At 37.7% G+C, this 25,119-nt stretch overlaps 2 protein-coding genes across 6 annotated transcripts; both read right to left on the reverse strand.

The window, feature by feature from the left end:
- Positions 1-15,442: 15,442 nt before the first annotated feature.
- Positions 15,443-18,523, reverse strand: LOC145087906 (OVARIAN TUMOR DOMAIN-containing deubiquitinating enzyme 12-like). Of its 5 annotated transcripts, none has more exons than XM_079026017.1 (11): positions 18,370-18,523; positions 16,949-17,294; positions 16,732-16,874; positions 16,572-16,645; positions 16,445-16,499; positions 16,284-16,358; positions 16,118-16,191; positions 15,967-16,015; positions 15,786-15,870; positions 15,649-15,705; positions 15,443-15,573 (listed from the first exon to the last, which is right to left on the reverse strand). In XM_079026017.1, the coding sequence occupies exons 2-11, from the start codon at positions 17,247-17,249 to the stop codon at positions 15,551-15,553; spliced, it is 936 nt and encodes a 311-aa protein (XP_078882143.1). In that variant the 5' UTR covers positions 17,250-17,294; positions 18,370-18,523; the 3' UTR covers positions 15,443-15,550. The 5 variants fall into 5 exon arrangements, with proteins under 5 accessions (XP_078882143.1, XP_078882142.1, XP_078882139.1 ...); XM_079026016.1 differs by having other exon boundaries at positions 16,732-16,871; positions 16,943-17,294; XM_079026013.1 differs by having other exon boundaries at positions 16,943-17,294.
- A 985-nt stretch (positions 18,524-19,508) lies between these two features.
- Positions 19,509-21,987, reverse strand: LOC145087905 (ATPase GET3B-like). The gene is made up of 11 exons (XM_079026012.1): positions 21,815-21,987; positions 21,277-21,491; positions 21,132-21,194; positions 20,937-21,047; positions 20,783-20,857; positions 20,645-20,713; positions 20,493-20,558; positions 20,324-20,404; positions 20,130-20,219; positions 19,912-20,046; positions 19,509-19,833 (listed from the first exon to the last, which is right to left on the reverse strand). The coding sequence occupies exons 1-11, from the start codon at positions 21,939-21,941 to the stop codon at positions 19,696-19,698; spliced, it is 1,170 nt and encodes a 389-aa protein (XP_078882138.1). The 5' UTR covers positions 21,942-21,987; the 3' UTR covers positions 19,509-19,695.
- Positions 21,988-25,119: the final 3,132 nt, after the last annotated feature.

Raw genomic sequence — 25,119 nt, forward strand, 5'->3', positions numbered from 1 at the left:
AAAACTATCCCGATATGGATCGGTAACCATTTTGGCATCTAATAAAATCATATCCTTAATAAAAATGATATTCAAAACATTTGGTTTCCTATAGTTAAGCATATATCCTTTTTTATATATAGATATCTCAAAATCCATTTGTTTGCTTTCTTATGATCCAAACTTGGGTTGCGAAGATATCTGCCCAAAACTAGAAAGATAAATTTACTCCCATTTAATCTGTGATACACAAAATCATCTATTGTAATTACCTCAAAACCAAAAGAGATAGTAAATTGATGAAAAATATGGTACCACTCATAGGATTTCCAAAGTTGAGGTTGTTGAGTTTGTGTATTCAGAATAGGAGATTGAATAACATTGTCGGTCGCTGATTCATAATTTGCATACTATAGAAAGCAATAATAGGAATCAATATTGATTCCTTCTTAAGGACAATGTTTTAACCTTGTTTCTCCCCCAAACTCAACATCCTCAAAAAATGTTGCTCTATCCAAAATACAAGGTCAATATCCATGGAATTGAGAACTAACATAATGCCCTCATTTCATTCCTTAAAGTTCATCTTGTTGAGCACATGAATGTGCAAATATTATGCCAAAATTCAAATGATTCATTTTGAAAACATAGGTAATCTTAGTTAATGCTCATTAACCCATAAACTTTAATCAATAAATTCAATTTATGACATGTTTACAAGGTATCAACACAACATTAATATCAAGTCTTTGGACATCAATACTAACTTCTAAAAGATATCCATGTTTTAAAGATAAACATTGACAATAAATTATGTCAATTTTTCATGATCAAATCTAACTCACCTTGCTCAAGGCTCCTTTAATACCATCAAAATGTTATCATCACATCATGTATTAAGCGTCTATGAATAGGAACCTATAAAATAATGGATTCAGATAATGGATGTACCTGAAGTAGAGTCACATGACTTGACTTTACTATCTCTAAGATCTTTCATGTATTTCGGGCAGCTTCGTTTCCAATGTCCCTTCAATTGGTAGTATAAAAAATGGACTCTTTTGGGGTTAACACGTGGAATGATCCCATAACTAACTTTTCTTTTTACCATATGATCAAACGATTTGATCTTGGATGATCCCTTTCCATTGGGAAGATAAATCTTTTCTTGACCACCATTGTCGCCATTTTCAATGTCCATGGATACCTTGGAATTAAATCCAATATGCGTCTTTGCTTTAAATGTGCTCTTAAGCATTTCTGCTTCAGTAACAATCAACATTTGGGTCAAATCAATTAGGGTCACGTCAATATTCCTCATATAAAAGTTCTCAAAGAAATGATCATATGACTTTGGAAGCGAAAGAAAAACCAAATCAATGGGTTGCTCCCTTGGGAAAACAACACCCATTCTATCCAACTTGTCAATGTACGATTTCATTTGTATAATATGCGCACACACATAATTTCCATCTTGATGTCTAGATGACAATAGGGCTTGAGTTGTCTCATATCTTTTAACTTGAGGTAAATGTGACATTGGGAGAGTCACATGAGGAGGAGGTGGAAGAGTTGAAGAAACATGATGTCCAGTTCCACCAATTCCCGAAGAAGGGAAAACATTTTCACCTTGATCATAATGTGGAAGGTCATATTCAAAAGGAAGAGGAAAACCATTTCCAAAAGAACGAGGAAGACCATTTCTATCTTCATAAGACATCTAAAATTAGGAGAAAAGAGAATTCAAGTTAGTTGATTTTAATCCTTAATTATTAACCCAAAATATGAATTAAGACTAGGATCCATATTTTTGATTCAAACTTTGAAAAAGGATACCGTAATCAAATTCGAATCTATTTGTAACAATGTAATTTTTCAACAAATTTTTTCATTTTTAACACAATAAAATTATGTATCATAATTCTCAAAACACATATTTCTCACGTGTCAATAAAGGAAAACACAATCCTAGAATCATAAAAACAATCTCCTGCCAGTGTGTACAATCATGCTGGTGCCTTGCCGCAATCCTCAGAACTACCTGAAACACATAACACATAACATGGTAAGCATAAAATCTTAGTGAGTTCCCCAAAATACCCCACACATCACAGTAGCCACTCTAGGCTATAACTCAACTGGACCCTCTGGTCAACGTGTCTCAGTGGGACCCTCTGGTTCCGCAACTCATATGGACCCTCTGGTCCCTCAACTCAGCATCACAATATAATACTCATAAAAGCATAACACAAGTAAATAGCAGGATATCTCATTACACAGTTCATGCACATAAGACCCTCTAATCACACATAACTACCACTCAAGGTAAACCATAGTGAGAAGACTCACCTCGTAAGCTAGTGAATGAAAATCTCACAATCGGGATCATGATCTCTACTGGTCTAGCTCCCGCCTAACACGTAATAATTATCCCTAATTAATATTGACCCTCAAGAAGCTAGACTAATCCTCTACACGTACAGAAGGGTAAAAAACCATTTTACCCCTCCAATGCTCAATAGCCCTCAATCTTGACCAAACCCTAAAAGTCAACAAAAGTCAACAGCAGGAGTACGCAGCGCGTACCAGATCTGTACGCGAGGCGTAACCCGTGGCTAACCAGAAACGGGGAACTCGACCCCCTACGCTGCACGTACTGGGATTACGCCCGGCGTAAGTCCCAGTTTCACACTTCTCGTGGTTTTTGGTATGAATCGGCTAAGACAAAGGCTCAAATCCCAAATCTAGTTACTCTAATGCCTCTTAATCCATAAAGTCAGTGACTTTATGCCTTTGCATGGCTGTAAAGGTCACCAACTCACAAATCATGCCATTTCCTTCCTTAAAGGACTCATAACTCATGCATGGATAACTCTTAATGACCAAGATTAGATTTTTATGGCTCAACAACACAAAATAAGCCAACATGGGACAGATCTTGGGTTCTAGGGGCTTATCAACTCATCAAGCCATCAACTTTGGGGACAAAAACCCTAAAACACCCCACACATGAACACAACAAAAGAGTAGGAAAGCTTGATGCTTTTTACCTCCAAATGAAGCCTCACCCACTGCTAAGCTCAGATCCAAGAGCTTGGGCTCTAACTCCTTTTTCTCCAAAGCTTCCTTTCCACTCCAAAAGTTCAAGAACACACCCACAAGCTCTCAAAGACACTCTCTTGCTACAAGAACGAGATTTAGGGTTTTGGGGAGGTTAAGTCTCTGCAAATGGTGGCCATAAGGAGGCCATAACACTCTTTAAATAGGGGACACCCTAAATATTAGGGTTACAAACTGGACCTGGTACGCCCCGCATACACCTTGGTACGCCCCGCGTACACCTTGGTACGCCTCGCATACTAGGCGGCCCTCCGCGATAAAGCATGCGCACGAGTACGCTGAGAGTACACTCCAGTACGCCCCGTGTACTCGTCTACCACCGTTTTTTCTTATCAAGGACCAATATAGACAAATGCTTCAAATATAAGGGTTCACAAGGTATACTTGGGTTTTTGGATGTTACATTATTTTAGGTAAGTAAAGCTTTTACCAATTCCAATCTTATGAAACTCATAGGTCTTTTGAGATTCATTGAATCTTATCAATTGCATGTTCAATCTTAGATTATGCTCTCACTTTTGTGACTGAGATGCGAATAACCATGCAAACCCGCTTGACAACCTCGATGTCATTTATCATCTCACATTTATATGTTGGTTAACCATACACGCTCCATTAATAATGATAATTTTTTAGATGCCCATCATATCTCTTTATAGTCCCTATTAGTGTGTCGGTTAACCATACACGCTCCACTAACGACATATAAAGTATGATGTGTGTTTTCATGGATTAACATACTTTTCATATTTTTCCTAACGTAACTAGAGTGAGATTTTTTTAAAGAAGGTTATAGTACTTTTATATCATTATACTTTTAATGAGATTATGTCTTATCAAATCCGTTCGGTTAACAACTCTCTGCCATACAAGGGAGCGGTGAGTGAGAGTGGACACCCAATGACGGTCATTTTATAGGTCGCTTCCTTATACCCCCTTATAGTATGACTTCATGAATGAGGCGTACTAGCGATTTGACTGACTTGTCTTATACATATAATATATTAAACTTTTAATAGTATATATAAGGTGTATTTTAAAACTTTTCAAAATACAAGGTTTAAAATTTAATTATCTAAATTAAACCTTTTAATTAATTAATATTAAACCAATTGTGATTTATCTTTATCTTTTAATTAACCAATTAATTAAATTTTCTAGGGATTAAATAATTATTTAAAATAAACAATTAATAAAAAATAATTCAAATTTAATCATAATCCAAACCCTTCTAATTTTCGATAATCCGGTATGAGTTTTTCAATTTTAATTATTCTATTTTAAGGCTATTAAAACAATAATTAAGGAAACAATATAAACCCTAAAGTAACACCCCCATTTTCAAAAATAGGGTTAGGGAGGCTAGGGTTTCAATAACTCTAGCATATTTCGAAAATTCTAAGGGTGGAGGCTAGAGTTTCAAGAACCCTAGCAAACATTGAAAATTTCTCCCTTATGGTTTAATTTCTATAAAGCCTAATTTGTTTTATCTATTCAACATTGTGCAAGATCAATTGAAAACTATGGGTTTGATACTATTGATAGGGTTTATAGGTTATAATTAAAACATGTGGCGGAAAAACTTAACCCTTAAGTTCACATGCAACCTATTTTGATCTAAGTTTTCTCTATTGATAACAACAAACAATTGAACATCAAGAACTCTATGAATACCCTACAATTTTCGAAATTCACAAAGGGACTAGGGTTTACATACCTTTTGATTATTGTTATAAATAATCGATAAAATCTTTCTTGAACAAGATCTAGAAACCAAGCACCATAAATCTTGTGTCTTTGGTGACTCACACTCAAAACCCTAAAATGAAGAGGAGAGAGAGGAGGTGTAACACCGTAAATTTCAAAATAATTTTTCACAATTTATAAAAACATTTCCCATTAACTTTTCATAAAATCATCAAGTTTAAATCCCAATTTACATTGTACAAAATCCCAAGATCACAAGTATAACAAAATCCCATGCGTGTGTACGGATCAAGTCGGCGCCTTCCCACGGTCATCGCTAGTACCTGAAACAACAACACTAACACTGTAAGCACAAAGCTTAGTGAGTTCCCCAAAATACCACACATAAAACACATATTAGCCACTCGAGGCTATAACTCTATGGGTCCGTACACCCAAACTCTGTGAACCCTCAGGTTCTAACTCTAGGAACCTTCCGGTTCCAACTCTGTAAACATGCACAGCATAATCACATAGAAATAATGCAGTACAACATATAGCATACAATACTCTATCACATAACTCTGGTTACCTACTCAAGGTAAAGTATAGTGAGAAGACTCACCTCGCGGATCTCGATGACTCACAAATCCTAAAATCCCTCGTGCCCGATCCTCCGAGCTATAATCCTCCTATAACATCATATGTCTCTAATTAACACTTTTTATCTCTAAGGTTGACTATCCCTAAGAAGTCAACACAGGTCAACTCTGGTCAACGGTCAACTTTGACCGGACTCGGCGAGTGCGCGAGGGCAACTCGGCGAGTCTAGACGTTTTCACCAACTCTCTAGGATTCCCTTCTTACACGTCGAGTACTCCCCCTGACTCGACGAGTTCCACCTGGAAGAATCGCGGGGCCACCCCGACTCAACTCGCCGAGTCTCAAGAACAACTCGGCGAGTCCCAGCTCGACTCAGTCCTCTTGACCACCCTTTCCTACTCGCCCTGACTCACTGAGTCAACCTATGACTCGACTGGACCACTCACTGGCTGAATCAAAGCAATCTTCAAGCTACTCGCCGAGTCTGCTCATCGGACTCGGCGAGTCCATGCCATGCAATCACTCAAACTCGCTTCTAAGGTCAGATCTGTTCTATCAATTCATAGATCTGGCCTTCCTAGACTGATTCACCACGTAAAGCCCCAAACTTGGTGTACATACAACCTCTATGTGTCCATATATGAAGAATTATCAACAAATATCACAACTCAAGGTCATAACCTCCATTGTTCTTCATAAAGCTTGATGAATGAGGCTCTCTGGACCTCTATGGATCCAGATCCAAAGCCTCATCACTAGCAAGGGACTATTTGGCCATCAAATCAACCCATCAAAGGCCACAAGAAACCCTAAACCCAAATATACTTCACAAAACAGAAGATGAGCCAAATTCATACCTTTAGATCGATGATCTAAGCTTCAAATCCACAGAATAGCAACCTCCTCTGCTTCCTCTTGGCTAGAACCTCCCTCTTCTTTGCTAAACAACACACAAAGGTCAAGAAATGCTTCCTCTCTCTCTCAAATCGCTAAAGCACTATAGGGTTTCTCTCTATGGACTGCTGGGTACAAATGACGGCCATAAGGCCCTTTAAATAGGTCCCAAACCCGAGAAATTAGGGTTTCATTAAACAGCGCGGACTCGCCGAGTCCATATCCTGGACTCGCCGAGTCCAGGCGAATCCCGCGTCCAGAATCGCGTCCCTACTCGGCGAGTCTGAGCTCCAACTCGCCGAGTCCCCTCTCAAAACACCAAAATCATAAACAATAAAGATACCTGGAAATCCGGGCTGTTACAGGAGGGGAATAAATTTTGTTCTTATGCTTCTTAGGAAGGTCGTGAACGAAAATCGATGGCCTTGGGGTGTCTTATTTATAGTTTACGTAACCTGTAAGCAAAACAAAATATAAATTGATTAAATAAAAGCTTTAATCATAATTCAAATTCTTTCATTTTATGTAACCAGTAGGCTTCTGAAAACCTTAGTAAGACTCCCAATTTCGTTCACCCCTTGGATGATTCTAGAATTGTTTTTTTGTTCAACTATTGATCAATTACAATTCACCCATTGCACCTTTAATTAATTATAATTAATCCAAAATTAATTTATGATTAATTCAGATTAATAATTAATTAATTCTAATTAATTTCGTATTAATTTATTAACTATATAAATTAAAAAATCAATTATTTAACAATTGATCTCATGTTAGTTTAGTAATCATCCCTAATAAATAAAGACTTTTTGTCACATGTCACATATTGATTTGGTCACATGTCATCTTATGGTTATTTTCAATTAATTTTTTTCCACATGACATTTTGTGGTTTTTTTTTCATTTTATTAATTTCCACAGAATATTTAAATGTAATAATTGCAATAAATGTAATAATAAATGCATATCAATTTCATTAATTGACTTCCTTTTAATTTCAAATTTTCTAAATTAAAGTTTCATTATTTTCCGTTGTTTATTTATCTAGATTATTTGTTTAATTTAAAAGAAAAACAAACAATTTAATTTTAATAATTCAATATTTTTCTATTGTTTTCTTATAAATTAAAATTTCTCAAATGTTTAGAATTTCATTTTTTTTTCTTTAAAATAAACCCATATAAGGGCGTGTTCGGCAAACTAGCTAGTAGCGGGTAGCTTGTAGCGTTTTGTTAAACGCTACATGAAGTAGTGTAACATCCCGAAATATCAAGAGTAGAGTTGAAGGGCTAAAAGAGTAAATTGGGAAAGAGCAACTCGGCGAGTCCATGGGTGGACTCGGCGAGTAGAGTCGCGACTTGGTCGCGTGTTAAGTAGCCGACTCGGCGAGTCAGTAAGATGGACTCGGCGAGTAGGCGCTGAGTGGAGAAAACCCTAATTCTCGGGGTTGAGCCCTATATAAAGAACATATCATCCATTCCCCCAGCCTCTTTACTCATCCTCAAGTCCAGAAACCCTAACCTTCGTATGTGAGTGGATCAAGTTGCATTTGGGAGCTTGGAGAAGCAATTGTTGAGGAAATCTTCAAGGGTAGGAGGCTTGGAGCAAGGGGCTTTGCTTGGATTCGAGTTCCATTGCAGTTGGGGCGTTCTTTTGAGGTAATATCTCGTCCTTGGGCTGTTACTCTTATGGATTCATCATTTTGGGGTTTGTGGGGAGCTTATCTTGGTATGCTTTGGAGTTTGGAAGTTAGATTTGAGGTTGCTACCTCAGATCTGGAGTGGTGATGGTCCAAATGTGCATTAAGTCCCTGTGTTAAGTGTTGGGTGAAGCTATCATGTCCCAAACCCTAGCCCTAATGTGCAAAATGCATAGATCTCTTTGGATTCACGTAAAGTTTGCCACTTTACGTGATGGATGGGTTGTAGGAGGCTAGATCTATGTTTTGGATCAATTGCATGGCCTGGGATGCTTCTGTATGGATTCAGACCGGTGGTACTCGGCGAGTCACATGGGTGGACTCGACGAGTTGCTTGAAGATAGGATGGAACTCGACGAGTTGGAAGAACAACTCGGCGAGTTGGATGAAGATGGCCTGGAACTCGACGAGTTGTATGAACAACTCGGCGAGTAGGTTGAAGATAGCCTTAGACTCGACGAGTCTTGTCGAAGAGTCCCAATATTTTCTGTTTGAGTCGAGAATCGGCGAGTCAAGGGATGACTCGGTGAGTTGTGGGCGAGTGGACTCAGAGTTGTTGGACTCAACGAGTCTCGGGGTGACTCGGCGAGTTAGGTCGCGGATTGAGGAAAGTTCTGAGTATGGGGACTCGGCGAGTCATCAGGTTGACTCAGCGAGTAGAGTCGGTCAGGGGATGACTTTGACCTTGTCTTTGACCAAGGGTTGACCAGTGGTTTCCAGGGGCATTTTGGTAATTGTTGATTATTGTTTTGAGTTCAGTGCCTTGGTGGTTTTCCAGTGGTGGAGATCGTATCAGTGGTCAGAGCAGCTTGGGTTATTTGTTCAGTCGGCAGTATCGAGGTGAGTTATCCTCACTATATCAACAGGGTCTAAGGCACCAAGGTCGGCCCTTATCGGATTGAGATCTGGGTAGTTGTTGTTATGTTATTGCTTTGATATGTTTGCATCCTGAGAGCTAGGATGGTATATGTTAGAGACCTGGTTGAGATCGGTATCCTGAGAGATAGGGTGATGCTATGCTAGTGACCTGTTAGGCCGGTATCCTGGTTAGGATGATGATATGTTATGTGATCTGTTTGATCTGCTTGTTGAGTGTGAATTGCTATATGATTGTATGTATATGTGCACATGGTTGTTTGGACTGGAGTTGGGTTGAGGCGGGTCCTGCTTTGTGCGGTAGGCCAAGATACCCAGGGCGGACCGGTTGTTCTGAAGGCCCAGCGAGCGGTCCGGATAGGATGTAGGCCCCAAGAGGGCGGACCAGACGTGCCGAGGCTCGGAGAGTGGACCAGGCCGACTGAAGGCCCGGTGTGGGCGGACCAGTCATACTGTAGACTCAGAGAGTGGACCAGGTGGATTGAAGGCCCGGTGCGGGCGGACCAATCACACTGCAGACTCGATGTATGTGGTTAGATTCGGAGAGTGGACCAGGTGGATTGAAGGCCCAGTGCGGGCGGACCAATCACACTGTAGACTCGAGGTTTATGGCTAGACTCAGAGGGTGGACCAGGTGGACTGTAGGCCGGTGCGGCGGACCAGTCACACAGTAGACCCGAAGTGCATGGCTGTTCTGTGATCGGATATGTTATGGTATGTTATGCGTGTATAGTATATGTGGTTGGTATTCTGGGGATATCTCACTAAGCTTTCAGGCTTACAGTTGTGGTTTTATGTTTTTCAGGTTCTTCAGGAGACCGTGGCAAGGCGAAGGCGTGATCGTACCGCTCCTCATGATTTTGTAGTAATGTGATTCTGGGAATACGTTAAATGTTTTGTATTGAAAACCTTTTTGTAAAGATTTAATGGAATCGAGTTGTTTTTGAAAAATATTAAAATTGGTTGTATTTTTCGGTCGTTACAAGTTGGTATCAGAGCCTTGGTTTGAGTGAATTGGAGAAACACTCGTGTGACTCTAGTCTCAAATCGAGGAGAGTTTTCCAAAGCGTATTAAAATGGTTTTCAAAATGAGTAAAGGAGGACGCGGAGGTACGATCAGCCGGAGCCAATAAGTAACCCCAGAATACCATGCATGTTATTTGTTTTTGAGCTTTGATAGAACAACATGCTAGTGTTAGGCTTGGGATCTTCAGGATTTCATGATAATGTTGCCTGATTTGTGATGCCTGTAGCCTAGGGTTTCGTTGTGGGAGATTTTCAGAGTTCCTCTAGTGGTGAGGGTTGAGAGTTATTATGCATGTTTTCACTAGGGTGTTGTGGTAGTACTTCATACAAACATGGGTAGGTGTGGAAGGTAGTATGGGCCCGTACTACTGAAAGCACAGGACCCATACGCGTATCAGGGAAACCATGACCTCTAGGGTTGGGTTGAGAGAGTTGGATCTCAGGATAATGGGAAGAGTCTGAGATTTTGTGTGGTGTTTTTCAGTATGGAGATTTCGAGGCATGATGAGAGTGGATCCGGATCAGGATCGGGAGCAGGAGAGGGAGTTCCAGGCGGGTCAGTACCGCCCGAGGTTATCGGTCAGATGAGCACGTGTGAGTTGGATGCGAGGATTCGTGAGATCCTGCGTGATGAGATTGCTGAGTTGTTCCGGGCTGAGTTGCCGGAGCTGTTTGGGTCGATCAAGTCCGCCATGGTTGAGTATTTTGATGAGCGCTATGCAGCTCTCACAGAGACGGCTGCCGCGGCGGCTACAGCAGCTGTAGCAGCGGCAGGGGGAGGAGCTGGTCGGGGCTTTTAGTATCGGGACTTCGACAAGATGAAGCCTCCCACCTTTGATGGAGTTCAGGACCCGATTGTTGCTATGAGGTGGTTATCAGACGTGGAGGGGTGTTTCTTCACGTGTTCATGCCCTGCTGATCATAGGGTGAGGTATGCTCTGAACCTGTTGAGGCTCGGGGCGAAGGATTGGTGGAGATTGACCACGGGATTATATTCGGATGCGCAGAGGGCTGCGGTTTCATGGGATCAGTTCAGGGAGATGTTCAGTACTCGTTATGTTCCGCAAGTTGAGAGGGAGAGATTGGCTCAGGAGTTCCTTGAGCTGAAGCAGGGTTCGGAGTCGGTGACTGAGATCACCAGGATGTTCACTGAGAGGGCAATGTTTTGCCCAGAGTTCGCTTCGGAGCAGGCTCAGATGTCTCGATATCTGAGCATGCTCAAGAGGGACATCAGACAGTTTATGTCTGCCCAGAGGTGCGAGACCTTGTTGGAGTTGCAGGAGGCCGCTAGGCGGCATGAGTTAGAGATTGAGTTGCAGTTGCGTGAGCTGAGGCAGGCTTCGGTGCAGTCGCAGCCGGCGCCGAAACGGTCCAAGACCGTTGATGTTAGAGTGGGGGATCTGAGCAGCCACACTTGTGGGAAGTGTGGGAGGGGTCACACCGGAGTTTGTAGGTCCGGTGGTGCATGCCGCAAGTACGGAAAGGAGGGGCACTATGCGAGGGATTGTCGGCAGTCAGCGCCGGTTCGGGATTTGAGGATTTGTTATTATTGTCATCAGGTTGGACATTTGAGGGTCAACTGTCCACAGCTTGCTGCGGGACCGGTACAGGCTCTAGCACCGGCCACTTTAAGGATCACAGGTGGAGGTCAGGGTGGAGCGGAGCCCCCAAGGGCTCAGGGTCGTGCTTATCAGCTTGCGGCTGAGGAGGTCAAAGTAGTGCCGGATGCAACTACGGGTATGTTTCTTTCTTGATATCTTGTTATCTTGTGATTATTTGTGGTGTATTGTTTATGTGCTGGTATCTTTGTGTGGTTTTCGATGCGGTATTTGTTGTTTTGAGAGTTTTGGGTTGGTTATGGGTTATTGTTTTGGGAATTTCGTTGGTTATCATCCATGAGGGTTATTAGTGGAAACCTGGCATTGGGTTGAAGGCCGGGTAGCATCTGCTTTCTGAGGAGTGGTTAGATGCAGGTTGAATTTCTTTCGAGCGGGTTATCAGTGTTGATGTGGGATCTTGTCAAGGTTGTTTATGCCTGTGTAAATCAGTCCGCGTGTAAGTGTTGGTTTTGTGCAGAGTTGTTCTGGGAGGTCGGTGATGGCAACTGGTGGTTGTTAATCAGTGCTACAAGTGGGGGAGAATTGGAAAATTCTCCGGGAGATCGAGGAGTATTTGAGGGTGCTTAGCTGTTGGGATTCAGTAGTGTTACGTCAGTCCAGAGTGTAGGCTGGTAGGAGCAAGTGTCGGGCATGCGGGGCGGAATACAGACCTAGGGCATTCGATTGTGGAGGGCCTGGGAGCAGGCCGAGATCGAGTATGTGCGATTGAGACAGAGTTCGGAACCCTTAAAGGGCTAGAACAGTATGCATGGGAGGATTTCTAGGAGAGATAGCTCGGAATGATGAATGCTAGTTGAGCGGTACGGATAGACTGAAGGTCGGTAGGCGTACCGGTCAGGCCGAAGGCTCGGAGAACGGTCCAGCCTAACTGAAGGCACTGAGAGCGGTCCAGATTGGCTGAAGGTTCTGAGAGTGGTCCAGATTGGCTGAAGGCTTGGTGAGGCAGTCCAATCATGCTGAAGACTCTGCAGGTATTGTTGGATCGGTTCGAGGATATGGATTGTGTATGTTGCAGTGTGATTGCATTAGAAGGTCTGGCCCCGGGTAGTAATCTTGATTAGTTGAGATAGTGCATGGGCTTGAGAGTCCCTGCGATGAGAGTCAGAGTATGTGTGTTGGATGGATAGCGGATACGCTATAAAAGGGTGGTGTAGCGTTGGGCAAGCACCGTGGCACTTGTCGGAGTGGCAGTGTGGCCAAGTGGATTCCTTGGTAAAGGAAAAGAGAGAGGTGTGTAACTCCGAGAGGGAGTGCAAGTTCACGGAAGTGAAAGCAGCAGAGCAGAGTTATGATTAGAGCAATTCGAGTATGGTTATTGAGCAGCGTGTTTGCGGCAGTGGAATAGAAGCACATCCGGTTTGGGATGTTTGCTGAGGTCGCGGAGGGAATTCCGCAGGTGTAGAGCCAAGAGGCTCGGAAGGGATGCAGGGAGAGAGTCTTGGGCTCTCAGTGTGATTCTGATCAGGGAATTGGGTATGTATTAGTGGTTCATCCTGGGGGATGTTTGAGGATATCATCAGTGTATCGGGTTTTCCTAACCTGAGGGTGCGAGAGCTAGTTCAGCATGTGTATGTGATTGCAAGAGGAGAACTCGTGGAAGTTGCTCTGAGATTGAAGAATGGGTCTTTCCGTCAGCATGGAATGGATAGAGTGGGATTCGGATCGGGGATCCGATGGTTCATGGTTTTCTAGCTCATATGGGTCGAATGATGGTTGTGATTTGGTGCAGTGATGCATCTTGGGTAATTCTCGATTGTTGAGTGTGATTATCAGAGGGTACAGTCGGTGCCCGGTTTGAGACGGTGGTCAGGACACCGCAAGGAAAGAGGAAATGAGTTCGAGTTTCGATGGTTATGCCTTGAGGAACCTGGTCCGGTTAGGGCCAGGTGGCGCGTCGTGGGAGTATTTTGGAGTTGAGTTGCCGTAGGCTTTGAGGACGAAGCCTAATTTAAGTGGGGGAGAATTGTAACATCCCGAAATATCAAGAGTAGAGTTGAAGGGCTAAAAGAGTAAATTGGGAAAGAGCAACTCGACGAGTCCATGGGTGGACTCAGCGAGTAGAGTCGCGACTTGGTCGCGTGTTAAGTAGCCGACTTGGCGAGTCAGTAAGATGGACTCGGCGAGTAGGCGCTGAGTGGAGAAAACCCTAATTCTCGGGGTTGAGCCCTATATAAAGAACATAACATCCATTCCCCCAACCTCTTTACTCATCCTCAAGTCCAGAAACCCTAACCTTCGTATGTGAGTGGATCAAGTTGCATTTGGGAGCTTGGAGAAACAATTGTTGAGGAAATCTTGAAGGGTAGGAGGCTTGGAGTAAGGGGCTTTGCTTGGATTCGAGTTCCGTTGCAGTTGGGGCGTTCTTTTGAGGTAATATCTCGTCCTTGGGCTGTTACTCTTATGGATTCATCATTTTGGGGTTTGTGGGGAGCTTAATCCAACAACGGTTATGCTATCAAACAAACTTTTAGAGAACTTCAATAATAAATACGAGCATCGTTTCTATATATTTCAAAATAAAAAATATTAGTTGTTTCGTCTAAAAACATATAGTATTTGTGGAGAGCTGCAATACTAAGTACTAGCAACTGTATAAATGTGATTATTATAGTTTTTTTGGTCATGCTACAAGTTTAATGTATTTTTGCTTGGCCTTTAAACATATATAACATAACTCAAATGTATATGTTAGCCTCTTTTAATGTTATATTAAAAACGACAAATTATGTCGAACTTGGATGTCACAAAAAGCACTGTTTAAACTTTCTTGCAACATGTGATGTTAAACCCTTAGCTATAAACATTTTACATTTTTTTTCACAAACATATAGTTAGCCTCTAGACACGACAAAACTTGCCATTTTAATTTGAAATGGATGGAGTTCGTTTAACGAAAATATTTTAATTTAATTTTTGTATATTGAGTGGTATTCGAAGAACCTTCAAAAAATGTTAAAATATGTTAGAAGAAAAAACATACTTCTCGTCTCAATTGAACCGAATTGGTTTCATTTTTAGTTTAAATTTAAATTTACAATAAAAAACAAGAAACCCACGAAACTCAAAGTTGAAAAATCGCATAGAAACAAAACAACCAATATCGAACCAAACCACGAAAAGCCCTAGAGACTAGAGAGTAGAGAATGGACCATCTTCAACCATCCACCAACAATCCTCTTCAACTCGGCCCCCCTAATCCAACTCCGACAACCTCCGCCGCCGCAAGGAAGAAGAACCGACACACCAAAGTGAACGGAAGAGGTCTCAGAGTCCGAGTTCCCGCGCTCTGCGCCGCTCGCATCTTCCAACTCACCCGGGAACTCGGACACCGCTCCGACGGCCAAACCATCGAATGGCTCCTCCACCATGTTGACCCTTCTCTCTTTCCCACTTCCTCCAGAGATACCGCGGCGGCGCCGGAGAATCAACGGTCGTCGGAGCTGGACCTGTTCCCGAATTTGTCGTTTACGTCGCTGCTGATGCAAGTCGAAGAAGATGAGATAAAGACGAAAAGGAAGATTTGAGGGTTGGCCGACGGTGGGCCATGGAAAAATTGTAAAATCTATGCTCTTTTGGTAATTCTCTTTTTCCAGATCAAGAATTCTCAGATTCAGAGAAATGATGTTATAACAACCTGTACGTGATGCTCTCATAGTTGTACAGTGATCTGGATTTGTCTATTTTAGTTATGAAAAAAGTGGGCCTTCTTTGCGGTTTGACTTAACGTTTGACCGACCCGACCCCATTAGCAGTAAGGGAACACCATCGATGTAACTTGTATCATATGCATCAGATTATGTACTTTTTCTGGTTTAAGCTTTTTGGTTTTGTTCTCGTTGGAATGTCAACGGATCATCTTCTCTTTGACTTTTTAAGTCAAAGATTTGTGAGATTCTTGTTTAATAATAGAAACGAAGCAATAACAATTAACAAGGAGTAAAAGTAAAAGTATATTATTTCACAAGAATGTTTAATGATATAATAAACTGGAAGAGAGTAGAGAGTTGCAATAACCACTCAAATCATCATCTTCCACATCAGTTCTTCATGGTCTCATATTCGGGATATCTGGATATAAAAATACGTACAAAATTAGACTAATTTTTTGTATTTAAAATTTAAATTAACAAGTTCAATCTTTACCTTCCACAGGATGTATTGAATTGTAATGAACCTCAGCCCAAAAGCTCAAGAAAATTACTGCAATAAATAAATTAATCCCATGAATTCAAATTTAAATATGTTGAGTATTTATTTTGTTATATTTATATAAAATATACCTCGATTTGACCTTTGAACACTCGGAACAATCTCGATATAACACGTGTCCTTAAATGATGTGATTACAAAAACTTTGATGCCATACTGCAAAAAAATAAGAACAATATGAATTAGACATTTAGACTGCATCTCATTTTTTTACAAATAACAAAAAATTAAATTAAAATGAATATTTTTTACCAAATCAGCAGCAGCCTGCAACGTGACATGATCACCCCATTCACCAACCCTTAAAAATATTCAAATCCACATAGATCAGAAACATAAAGTACGATGATATATCAGGAAAAAAGTGTTGCTAAAGTAACAGATAAAAGGAGCAGAAAAATACTTGGCCATATTCTTTAAGTAATCATCATAAACCATAGGGACATATCCCTCGTATATATCTGCGTGTGATTTAAGCTATTCGAAAAAAAAAAGAATATCAGAATTCAAAAGGAAATATGGTTTTCATTAAAATAACTATATAAAAATTAACATTTTTTTAGACTAACCTGATTTACAATTTGTTGTCTCACAAATTGATGGTGTTCAGTTGTACGATAAACTTGATCTGACAATGCTCGAAACTAAAAAAAAAAATGAAATATATAAAATTTTGTTCGGGCTTTATTTATATATTTGAGAAAAAATATCATAGATTGAAAAAATTCACCTGACAATTTCCATCCCCTTGAACTTTAGACTCTACTAATTGATATAACTGCAGCCTTTAAAAGAAAAAAGGTTTTCAAGCATTTTGTTATTAAAAGACTAAAAGAAATTATGATATTGTGTAATACCTATCGAGTAGCCTTTGATGATCTAAAGTTGCCTCATCTAAGGAAGGAATTTCTCCATTGACTTTGGGAATATGCTACAGAAATCCAGCAGCAAGTTTTTATTTATTTATTTAATTCATAAAAACATAATAATTGATAAATGATGAATACGCAGACTTACAGGAACAGAAGCCATCTGATTCAGCCTCTTGCCTACTTCATCATCACTCAACTCCAATGAGTAAGACAATTCCTCCCCATAGTCAAACTGCCTTGTAGGGCTATCATTTGTGTTCTCATCATCATCATCATCATCATCATCTTCTATAGATAAAGAATATTATAAACATCAGAAAAGAACTTAAATAAAAGAAAGTTTGTAGATTTATTACCAAGACTGTAGTTTGCCATAGACTGATTAAGTGAATCTTGTAGATAAAATGATGATTGTGAATGATCAATTTCTTCACAAGAAGGTGTAGACGCTTCTGCAACCAAAAAAGGGGATGTGTTTTCTTGAAGGGCAAGTTTGTCATTTTCTGTGGTGATGCATTCCGTGTGATAACTGGCTTCTTCTCTAGAATACTGATCATGATAACAATCTGTGTAATTTTGTGGACCATATCCACAATATGGCCCACCATCAAATAGCTGGAGACCCCACCGAACAACATCGGGATCTTGACCATATGTAAACATTTTGGTAATGTCTGAATTGTGATTGTTTAATTCATAGTTTTCCAGCTGCAAAGATAAGATAATTTTGACAAAATATGTGGCTTAGAAGAGAGAAAAATAGCAGTATGCAAAGAAAGCTACATAATATTATATAGACTAGTGGTCCCTGGAAAGATTATGATAATTCATAATAGACTTATTATGTGGCTAAACTTGAACAAAAAATTACTGTATCTCTTTATTGAGAGAAATATGTTAAAGGAAAGTGTGCCTCTTATACTTATTCTTGAGAATAGAGTAGTAATTAAACAATAGGATTGTCCGATCATGGTTAGGAGTGGGGTTATCCAAGAGTATATTTAAGTCAGGATCATGGAACCCTCATTATCGTTATCATGCATGAATCATGACTGTTTTAGATGATAAGATTGTGCTAGTGGCATGTTTCATAGTAGTGTCGTGACATGCAAGAACGTGTCTATGGTGGATTGGTGGTTGCTATCTTCTTGTCATACAAGTGATAAACGTAACAGCAGTAAAGGGGGAAGTCAAGTGAACCTATAAAACAATAAAATCAGTAAGAATATGGATTCACTTACCTGATTCTTACTAGTCAAACAAGTTCTTTTATGCAGCAAATGGTTGTTCGTGGAAGTGACAATGCCGAAGTTAGAATCTTATGAACTACAAAAACTACTTAAATTAGGTGTCGTGTCCCTTTCGCTTTCCCTTTTCCCCCCAGATTTGATGCAACATTGTAATTGAATAGCTTCTATTTCATAAAGTTAAAAGTGTATAAACCTAAAAAAGTTCAAAAAGTATTCAATACAACCTGGAACGTATGGACAAACTGATTCAATTAACACTAACGAATAAACGATCGAGATGCATGTGCGATTGAAAGGCTCTTGAGTGCAATTTAGAACGTATGAACTCACTAATTCGATTGAAAAGCTATAAGCATCAAAGAATTAACAGATACTTGTGTGATTTAAGGCATTGCAGCATTTACCTAATAAGTGAATTTGAGACAATGAAAAGCAATCAGAATTCAAGGAAAAACAGTGAAGAGATCGAAAAGCTCATCCACATAAAATAAGTGCGATTGGGTTATAGATTAGATGCATTGGTAGGAATTTACCTTGGATTGGTGTCCGATTGATATTTTATTGCAGATCGAAAAAGTGTCCCTTCAAAAGCGGAATCATCAAACTTTGAACATCTCTATAGTGTTTGGCTGTTCGGAAGTGGAATACTCACCCGAGTCGCTTTTTGGGACAATTCTTATTCAATTTTATTTTTAATAACCAAAATCGTTTTCATAAATATGTTTTATTTTGAGATTTGGCCAACTAAATCTATTAGATTTAATTCAATTATTGGAAGAAAACATAAGGTGTTTTCTTTTAACAAATTTATGTTTTCTGAAAGTGTATCCAAAATAACATTTAATGGGACATGATATGCATTTATAATTAAATAAGGATTGTTTTTTTAAGTAGGGATCAAATTTTATTATGTTACGCCAAGAAAACAATAGAAAAATATAAAACGACAGAAAGATTTAATGTGGTTCGGTCGACAGACAAAACAAAATAATTCTTCTATTATTATACTATTTCAAAATAATTACAAATAAAACACAACTATGAATATTAATAGTTGTAACCCTCAATAATTAAACAAATCCATACTATAGGGGACCCCCACTTATCTCGTCGATATATGGTGTTGGGTTTCTTCATTTTAGGATCGAGTTTCTTCATTTTTCTTTCATATCAGATTATCCATTCGAGTCACTAAATTTCAAGTCACACATTAACAATATATTGAGTTTAATTTTAAGTAATTGAATTCATTGTTTAAACTAATAATATAAACATATAAATCAAAATCTTAAGGGTAAATGAGTATGTCGTGTAGAACAAAAATTGATTGGAGACATTTCGTTTACGTGCAATTTACTTAATTAAACTTAGTATTGTATATAGTTAAATATGACAAAATAGGTTTATTATAAACAGAGATGACAAGATAAGAACCATGAGACTCATACATAATCACGTCTACTTTACCGTGTTAAAATGTCTAAGATGAATTTCAACGGACAAATGCTACATCAAGTTTGGTGTAGAAAACGATATTCCAAAAATATGGTTTAACCAAAATTAATTCGGCACACTAATAATTTATAGATTAAATTATTCTACAACAAATTACACTTTGGTCCGTATATTTTGTGAAAAGTTATGGATATGATCCAAATGTCGGTAATATTGATGAGATAAATGAAGTCAATGTTTAGATGTATTTTCTGTTTGCCTAAACTAAGAATTGCCATTTGTTTAGATTATCTTAATACAAAGTTCATAATACCCAAACACTAAAAACATGATTGCAACTTCATTCTTCAAGTAGCAAAAACTACACAAAACTAAACTTTAAAAATGTAAAACTTGATTGTGCATCACTTCCAAACCATATCCCCCATGAACTGGAGAGCTGGAATTCCCCTTATTTCCACATCAACCAAAGGCGCTTTAATTAGATCCAAACTACCCAATTCTGGATCCTTTTGGATTATATCAATAGCACGCATTTGATCCTTCACACACACAATCATACATTATAAAGGGGGTCAAATTCAAAGGTTTGAAATAAATGCAACTCATATAGATATTACCTTTCTTTTCATTGAGCAAAATTTGCACTCTGTTGAAGATGGAGGCAAGATTTGATTAACAATAAGTTTGTTTACAGGGACATTTTCCTTCTTCAATGATGCATGTAGCCTTGATGATTCTTTAACTGCCATAACCTGCCATCACAGTTAGTAAAACATCAACTTACATTTGGAATCACAAAGTCAAGATTCAAGAATCACATGAGTTAAGGAATTACAGTAGGGATAGTCACAATCACAAATTCTGTAGTCTTTGAGTCATGAAAAAGATCTCTCACTTTTGCCATCTTCTCCCTCAACTCTTCTAACTTGTCAGTGTATTAAAAAAACAAACAAACAAACAAATAGCTGTTTATGTGGTTTTTCACACTAGAGTGAAACAAAAGGTTTAACTTATATACTCAATACTTACAGTGCCTTCCACAACTTTTGGTTGTTCTTTCCCAAATACGGATTTGATGGCAGAAGTTGCTGAAGCAATCTTCTTTTTCATCTGACAAGTGTATAAAACTATAACTAATTACCTGGATTCAAAATTAGGGTTCTTGGGTAAGAGGTGAAGATCAATATATGTAGCATACCTTCATTAATTTTCCTATGGATGCATCCATGAAGTCTGGTAAAGACAAAAGCCTAAGTGTATGACCCTGCAAGAAACAAGTATTTGGATAACAATCATGACATAGAATGCTACAATCTGTTGAATTTTAACATATGCAATTATGTTGCTTACTGTAGATGCAGTGTCAAAGACTATCCTTGTAAACATACTACAATCTGGTGAATCTACAAACTCCATTACCTGTAAAGAATCATTCTTGATATGTGTAATGTAAATATGTATTATCAAGAAGTTCCAAAAAGTACTCACCTTTAATATTGCAATAGCTTCATCTAAACCTGGAGGAGGTGTATCCAAAAGCTCTGCCAATTTCAATTCTCCCAACTACAAAGTCAAAAAGTCAAAGGCACAACAACTTTCATCATAAAGAATACAAGAAAGAAAGAATGTGTACACTCTATACCTGCTCAGCTACCATTCCAAGGCCCATGCTACCCATGAAATCCTTTACACCAGCACCATCATTGTTTTGTGATGCACTACGATAATCTTCCTTGGTTTTTTCCAGATTAATCTATCAAGAACTCATAATCGAATATATTAGCATACAATTAGGTATCATGTGGATGTGAAAGCATTGTTTAGGAATTGGTAGTACCTCGAGTCCAAATAATGGAGAATCCAATCCTTGAATTGGAACTAGTGTCCCACCAGTCAAATCCTAGATATGCATGTATCTTGCAGTAAATCAAACGCATTTTCTCCAAATTGGTTATGGATAATCTCATAATCCAAGTGGATACCTGATCGAAGGAATCACTTAAAGAGTGAGCAGGGTCTGTAGAAACTACAATGGTGGGATGGCCGTGATTTGAGAACTTTACAGCAAGAGATGCGGCGCAACTTGTCTTTCCAACACCTCCTTTCCCACCCAACATGTAGTACTTCCTCTGATTACCCACAGTCATTTTATCGAAAAGGGAAACAAAGTTGGTATCACTTGCGAATGTTCTTGTTGCTGCAGAAGAGATATGCATATTGTTTGAAATACATATAACAGTTTAAATTTTTGATGAGTTTTGAGAGTGATCGACGTTTTGAACCATAATGGTGGTCATTTTGTTATAAACTAACCCTAATCCCTCTCTTAGAAGACATAAAAGAGGTAGAATCCGCAATCTTATAATCTATTTTCACTTTTATTCCAAGATAAAAATTCAAATCCAACAAAGCAGCTTAAATTGACGAAGCTGATAAAAAAATGATCCTTGAGGGAACCGAATAATCAAGCTGACATATGTTTTGCAGCTGTGATGGAGAGAAATAGAAATAGCAAGGTACCTTGAAAAGGAGGTTTTAGCAGTGTTTTAGTGCTAATTGTAGTAAAGCAGCCTCCGGTAGCATGAAGAAAGAGAGACGAACGGGTTCCACATTTGGCAATGCGACAAAGCAGAGTGTAGTTCGCCATTGTTGCAGACTTGCAGATTTGCAGCTGTGAAGAAAGCGAGTAATAACTAATGACTAATAACAGGAAATTAAAACAAAAGGACCGGGCTCTTTAGGGCTTTGTCTGACTTTGGTTGCGGAAATTGGGCCATTGGATTATATTCTTGTAGCCCATTTCTGAAATTCCAAATTTAATTATATTACTTCTGTTTATGTGTTTACTTGTTATGTTTGTTTTATCTTCATAATAAAAAAGAACATAAACACAAATGTGTGATCATGACTAATCGGCTTGATGGATAAGAAAAAAATATAAATGAAAATTTAAAGAATCGAGAAAAGATGTAAATAAATAAAGTCTTTTTAGGTTTGTTTCAAGGTACCAAAAGTTGTGTTTTACATGAAATGAATATGATCGTCGATTTTTTTTTGAACATGGGCTAGTAATTACATTTATATAGACTGATTTGAGATTTTGATTAAAGGTTACACATGGTAAGTTAAAAAAAAAATACAAATCCAATAACATTTCAATTTAACTGGAAATTCACTTTAAGATTAACATGCATTGCTATATTATCTATTATCACCGTGTAAACAAGTATATATTAGTAGTTGAATATATTTATGTAATTATGTGTTTGGAGTACAACTTTAATATGAACAATACTCTTTAGTTATATTATAAGCATAAGAATAAACAAGACTTGTTACTACAGAAAATGAATTCCAGTATGGATGAGCACAAAGAAACACATTCAACACATACATAAAAATAAAAATAGGCTTTCTTTCCTCATGGACAAGGCCGATCTAATGATTTTGTAGGCCATGTGTGTGGCATATAAAAATGGACCCTTAAATATAATTTGTTATATATATGCAAAAATCATTAATACCATGATAAGCTTCAATATCTAATACACCATCGTTAATTATATTTAGTGACTAGTATAAAAATGTCCATTTACAAATAATCAACGGCGAAACTGTAACAAAAGTCACCTGCTCTCAATAGATTACTGACGATTAGCGACGAATTTACAATAGATATTTCGGTCCGGCTTGACGGAGTAGGGTTGTCCCATATACTTATAGTTGGCAATTATCAATGAGAAAAGCAAACATATAATTAAACATTTAAACTTATGTATAATATTCATAACATTATGGCAGAATTTCAAATATATTACACATTATAAAACATCACAGACGTACTTGATACAATGCAAACAAAAAAAAATCAAATACATTTTAGCAAAACCGTGGTCAATATACTGTTACCAAAATAATTTTTATGAGCAAAATATGAATTTCATTGTTTTGAGGCCAAAATGTATTTAAAATGTCATATGGTATCAACCCAGCAGCTAAAATAATATCTTATGAAGTTCAATGGCCTTTTTCTAATAATCAAACTATTTTTGTTACTATTGTTAACATTATTTGTCAACAAAACTTTTTTTATGGCAAAAAACAAACACGACCTTCGGGGGCAAACATACAAATACATAGTAGGTGTTGCCAATACATGAAAAATAGGTAAAAAAAAATCGAAATTTTTACCACTGCGGACACAAAAAGCAGGCGTTGCACCGGCAACCTGCCTAAAACCATCCTTGACCACCACCTTAGACATTATATATATATATATATATATATATATATATATATATATATATATATATATATATATATATATATATATATTCTAATAAATGAATAGTTTTAATCTCCATTTGACATGTGTCATTCTAATACAATTCTTTATTAATATCATGCCACATGTGAAATAGATATATTAGCAACCCTTTAAAATTCAAATTTACTTTTTCTAATTATATTTTTAAATTTGAAGTTATAATAACTTTAAAATTTTGATATATCTCATAATTAATGATTTATTTAAAGTAATTGATATATAATTTATGAATTTTTACTATGAAAATGTAATTTTTGTTGTAACCGTGGTTCCCACAGGTTATAAACTAGTATGTATATATACCCGTGAAAACCACGGGTAAAAAAAATATTGGTAATTAAAAATAATTATGAAACATCAAATTTATAAAGTTTTATTAAATAAATATGATATAAGTTTTGTTTCTACTTTTATATTGATTATTTAAAATTAATATATGAAATAGATATATCTAATCATATACATTAAATAAAGTCTATACAAATACGCCTATATACGAATAACACATACAACTCTTTGGTCTTGCGGTATCAGGAGTTGATATATAGGTGCCCATCAAACAAAGGTTGAAAGTTCAAGTATGTTTTGAGACGAAAGATGTGTAATAAGAGTAGTATATTGGATGCATGTGTAGCCGTTCTAAAAAAAAGTAGCTATACATTATTATTAACCTAATAACCTTTATATCTATTATATCCTTCAAAAACCTCTTTGGAACACACAAACATTAACCTAATAACACACAAAAAAGCAAATCACTATTAAACTGCAAGCTATGTGACTCCACAACTTCCCAACAATCATTAGTACATCTATTAGAGTTAAAAAGCAAAAAAAAATAATAATAAAAAAAAAACATAAAAAATCAAGTGCGAAAAAATATCCATTTTGCACCATCCGTTAAGGGATGTGAACATTTCTTGATAAAAAAGATAATAAATATCAATAATTTTCAAAACATTGCTTACTTATATATTAAATTTTAGAAAAAAAAAAATAGACCTTGACATTAAAATGTTCGATTCAATTTGTTTTATCGTCCATTCAACTGATGTTTTATCACCAAGCCCTCCCTAAATTACAACCACCCCTTGGTTAACCGCATCATGTACTTGATAGACTTTCCTAGCAAAAAATAAAAAACAAACTCACATACTTACAAGTTTTACACATAACAACAATATACTTGCAATACCTTACCCGAAATAGCAATGTACTTTGTTAATATAGAGAAATTATAAAAGTGGATCGACAAAAGCTGCAATTTTAAAAGAGGTGGATTGAAAATAATTCTATAGAAGCTACAAAATAACACAAATTTAAGCTCCATGTCAATTTCCAAATTTGACCAATTGCACCGTTGGTGGTCAACTGGTCATAATGTGCTAAATTTGAAAAAAAAAAAAAAAAAGGTGGTCAATTTGTTCAATAGGACCACCCATTATCTATGTTTTTTTAATTATCCCCAAACAAAGAGATAAAATGATTATTTTCTAAA

The sequence above is a fragment of the Lactuca serriola genome, chromosome 2 (assembly GCF_051521515.1).
Source record: "Lactuca serriola cultivar US96UC23 chromosome 2, Lser_US96UC23_V15, whole genome shotgun sequence".
Classification (NCBI taxonomy): domain Eukaryota; kingdom Viridiplantae; phylum Streptophyta; class Magnoliopsida; order Asterales; family Asteraceae; genus Lactuca; species Lactuca serriola.

Coding starts and splice junctions, on each gene's coding strand:
- LOC145087906 (XM_079026013.1), bottom strand. CDS start 17,249: ATGTTTACATATGGTCAAGATCCCGATGTTGTTCGGTGGGGTCTCCAG. Junction 16,016..16,117: donor TACTTAAAGAATATGGCCAA/GTATTTTTCTGC, acceptor AATATTTTTAAG/GGTTGGTGAATGGGGTGATC. Junction 15,871..15,966: donor TGCAGGCTGCTGCTGATTTG/GTAAAAAATATT, acceptor ATTTTTTTGCAG/TATGGCATCAAAGTTTTTGT.
- LOC145087905 (XM_079026012.1), bottom strand. CDS start 21,941: ATGGCGAACTACACTCTGCTTTGTCGCATTGCCAAATGTGGAACCCGT. Junction 21,195..21,276: donor TAAGTGATTCCTTCGATCAG/GTATCCACTTGG, acceptor ATGCATATCTAG/GATTTGACTGGTGGGACACT. Junction 20,405..20,492: donor CCATAGGAAAATTAATGAAG/GTATGCTACATA, acceptor TACACTTGTCAG/ATGAAAAAGAAGATTGCTTC.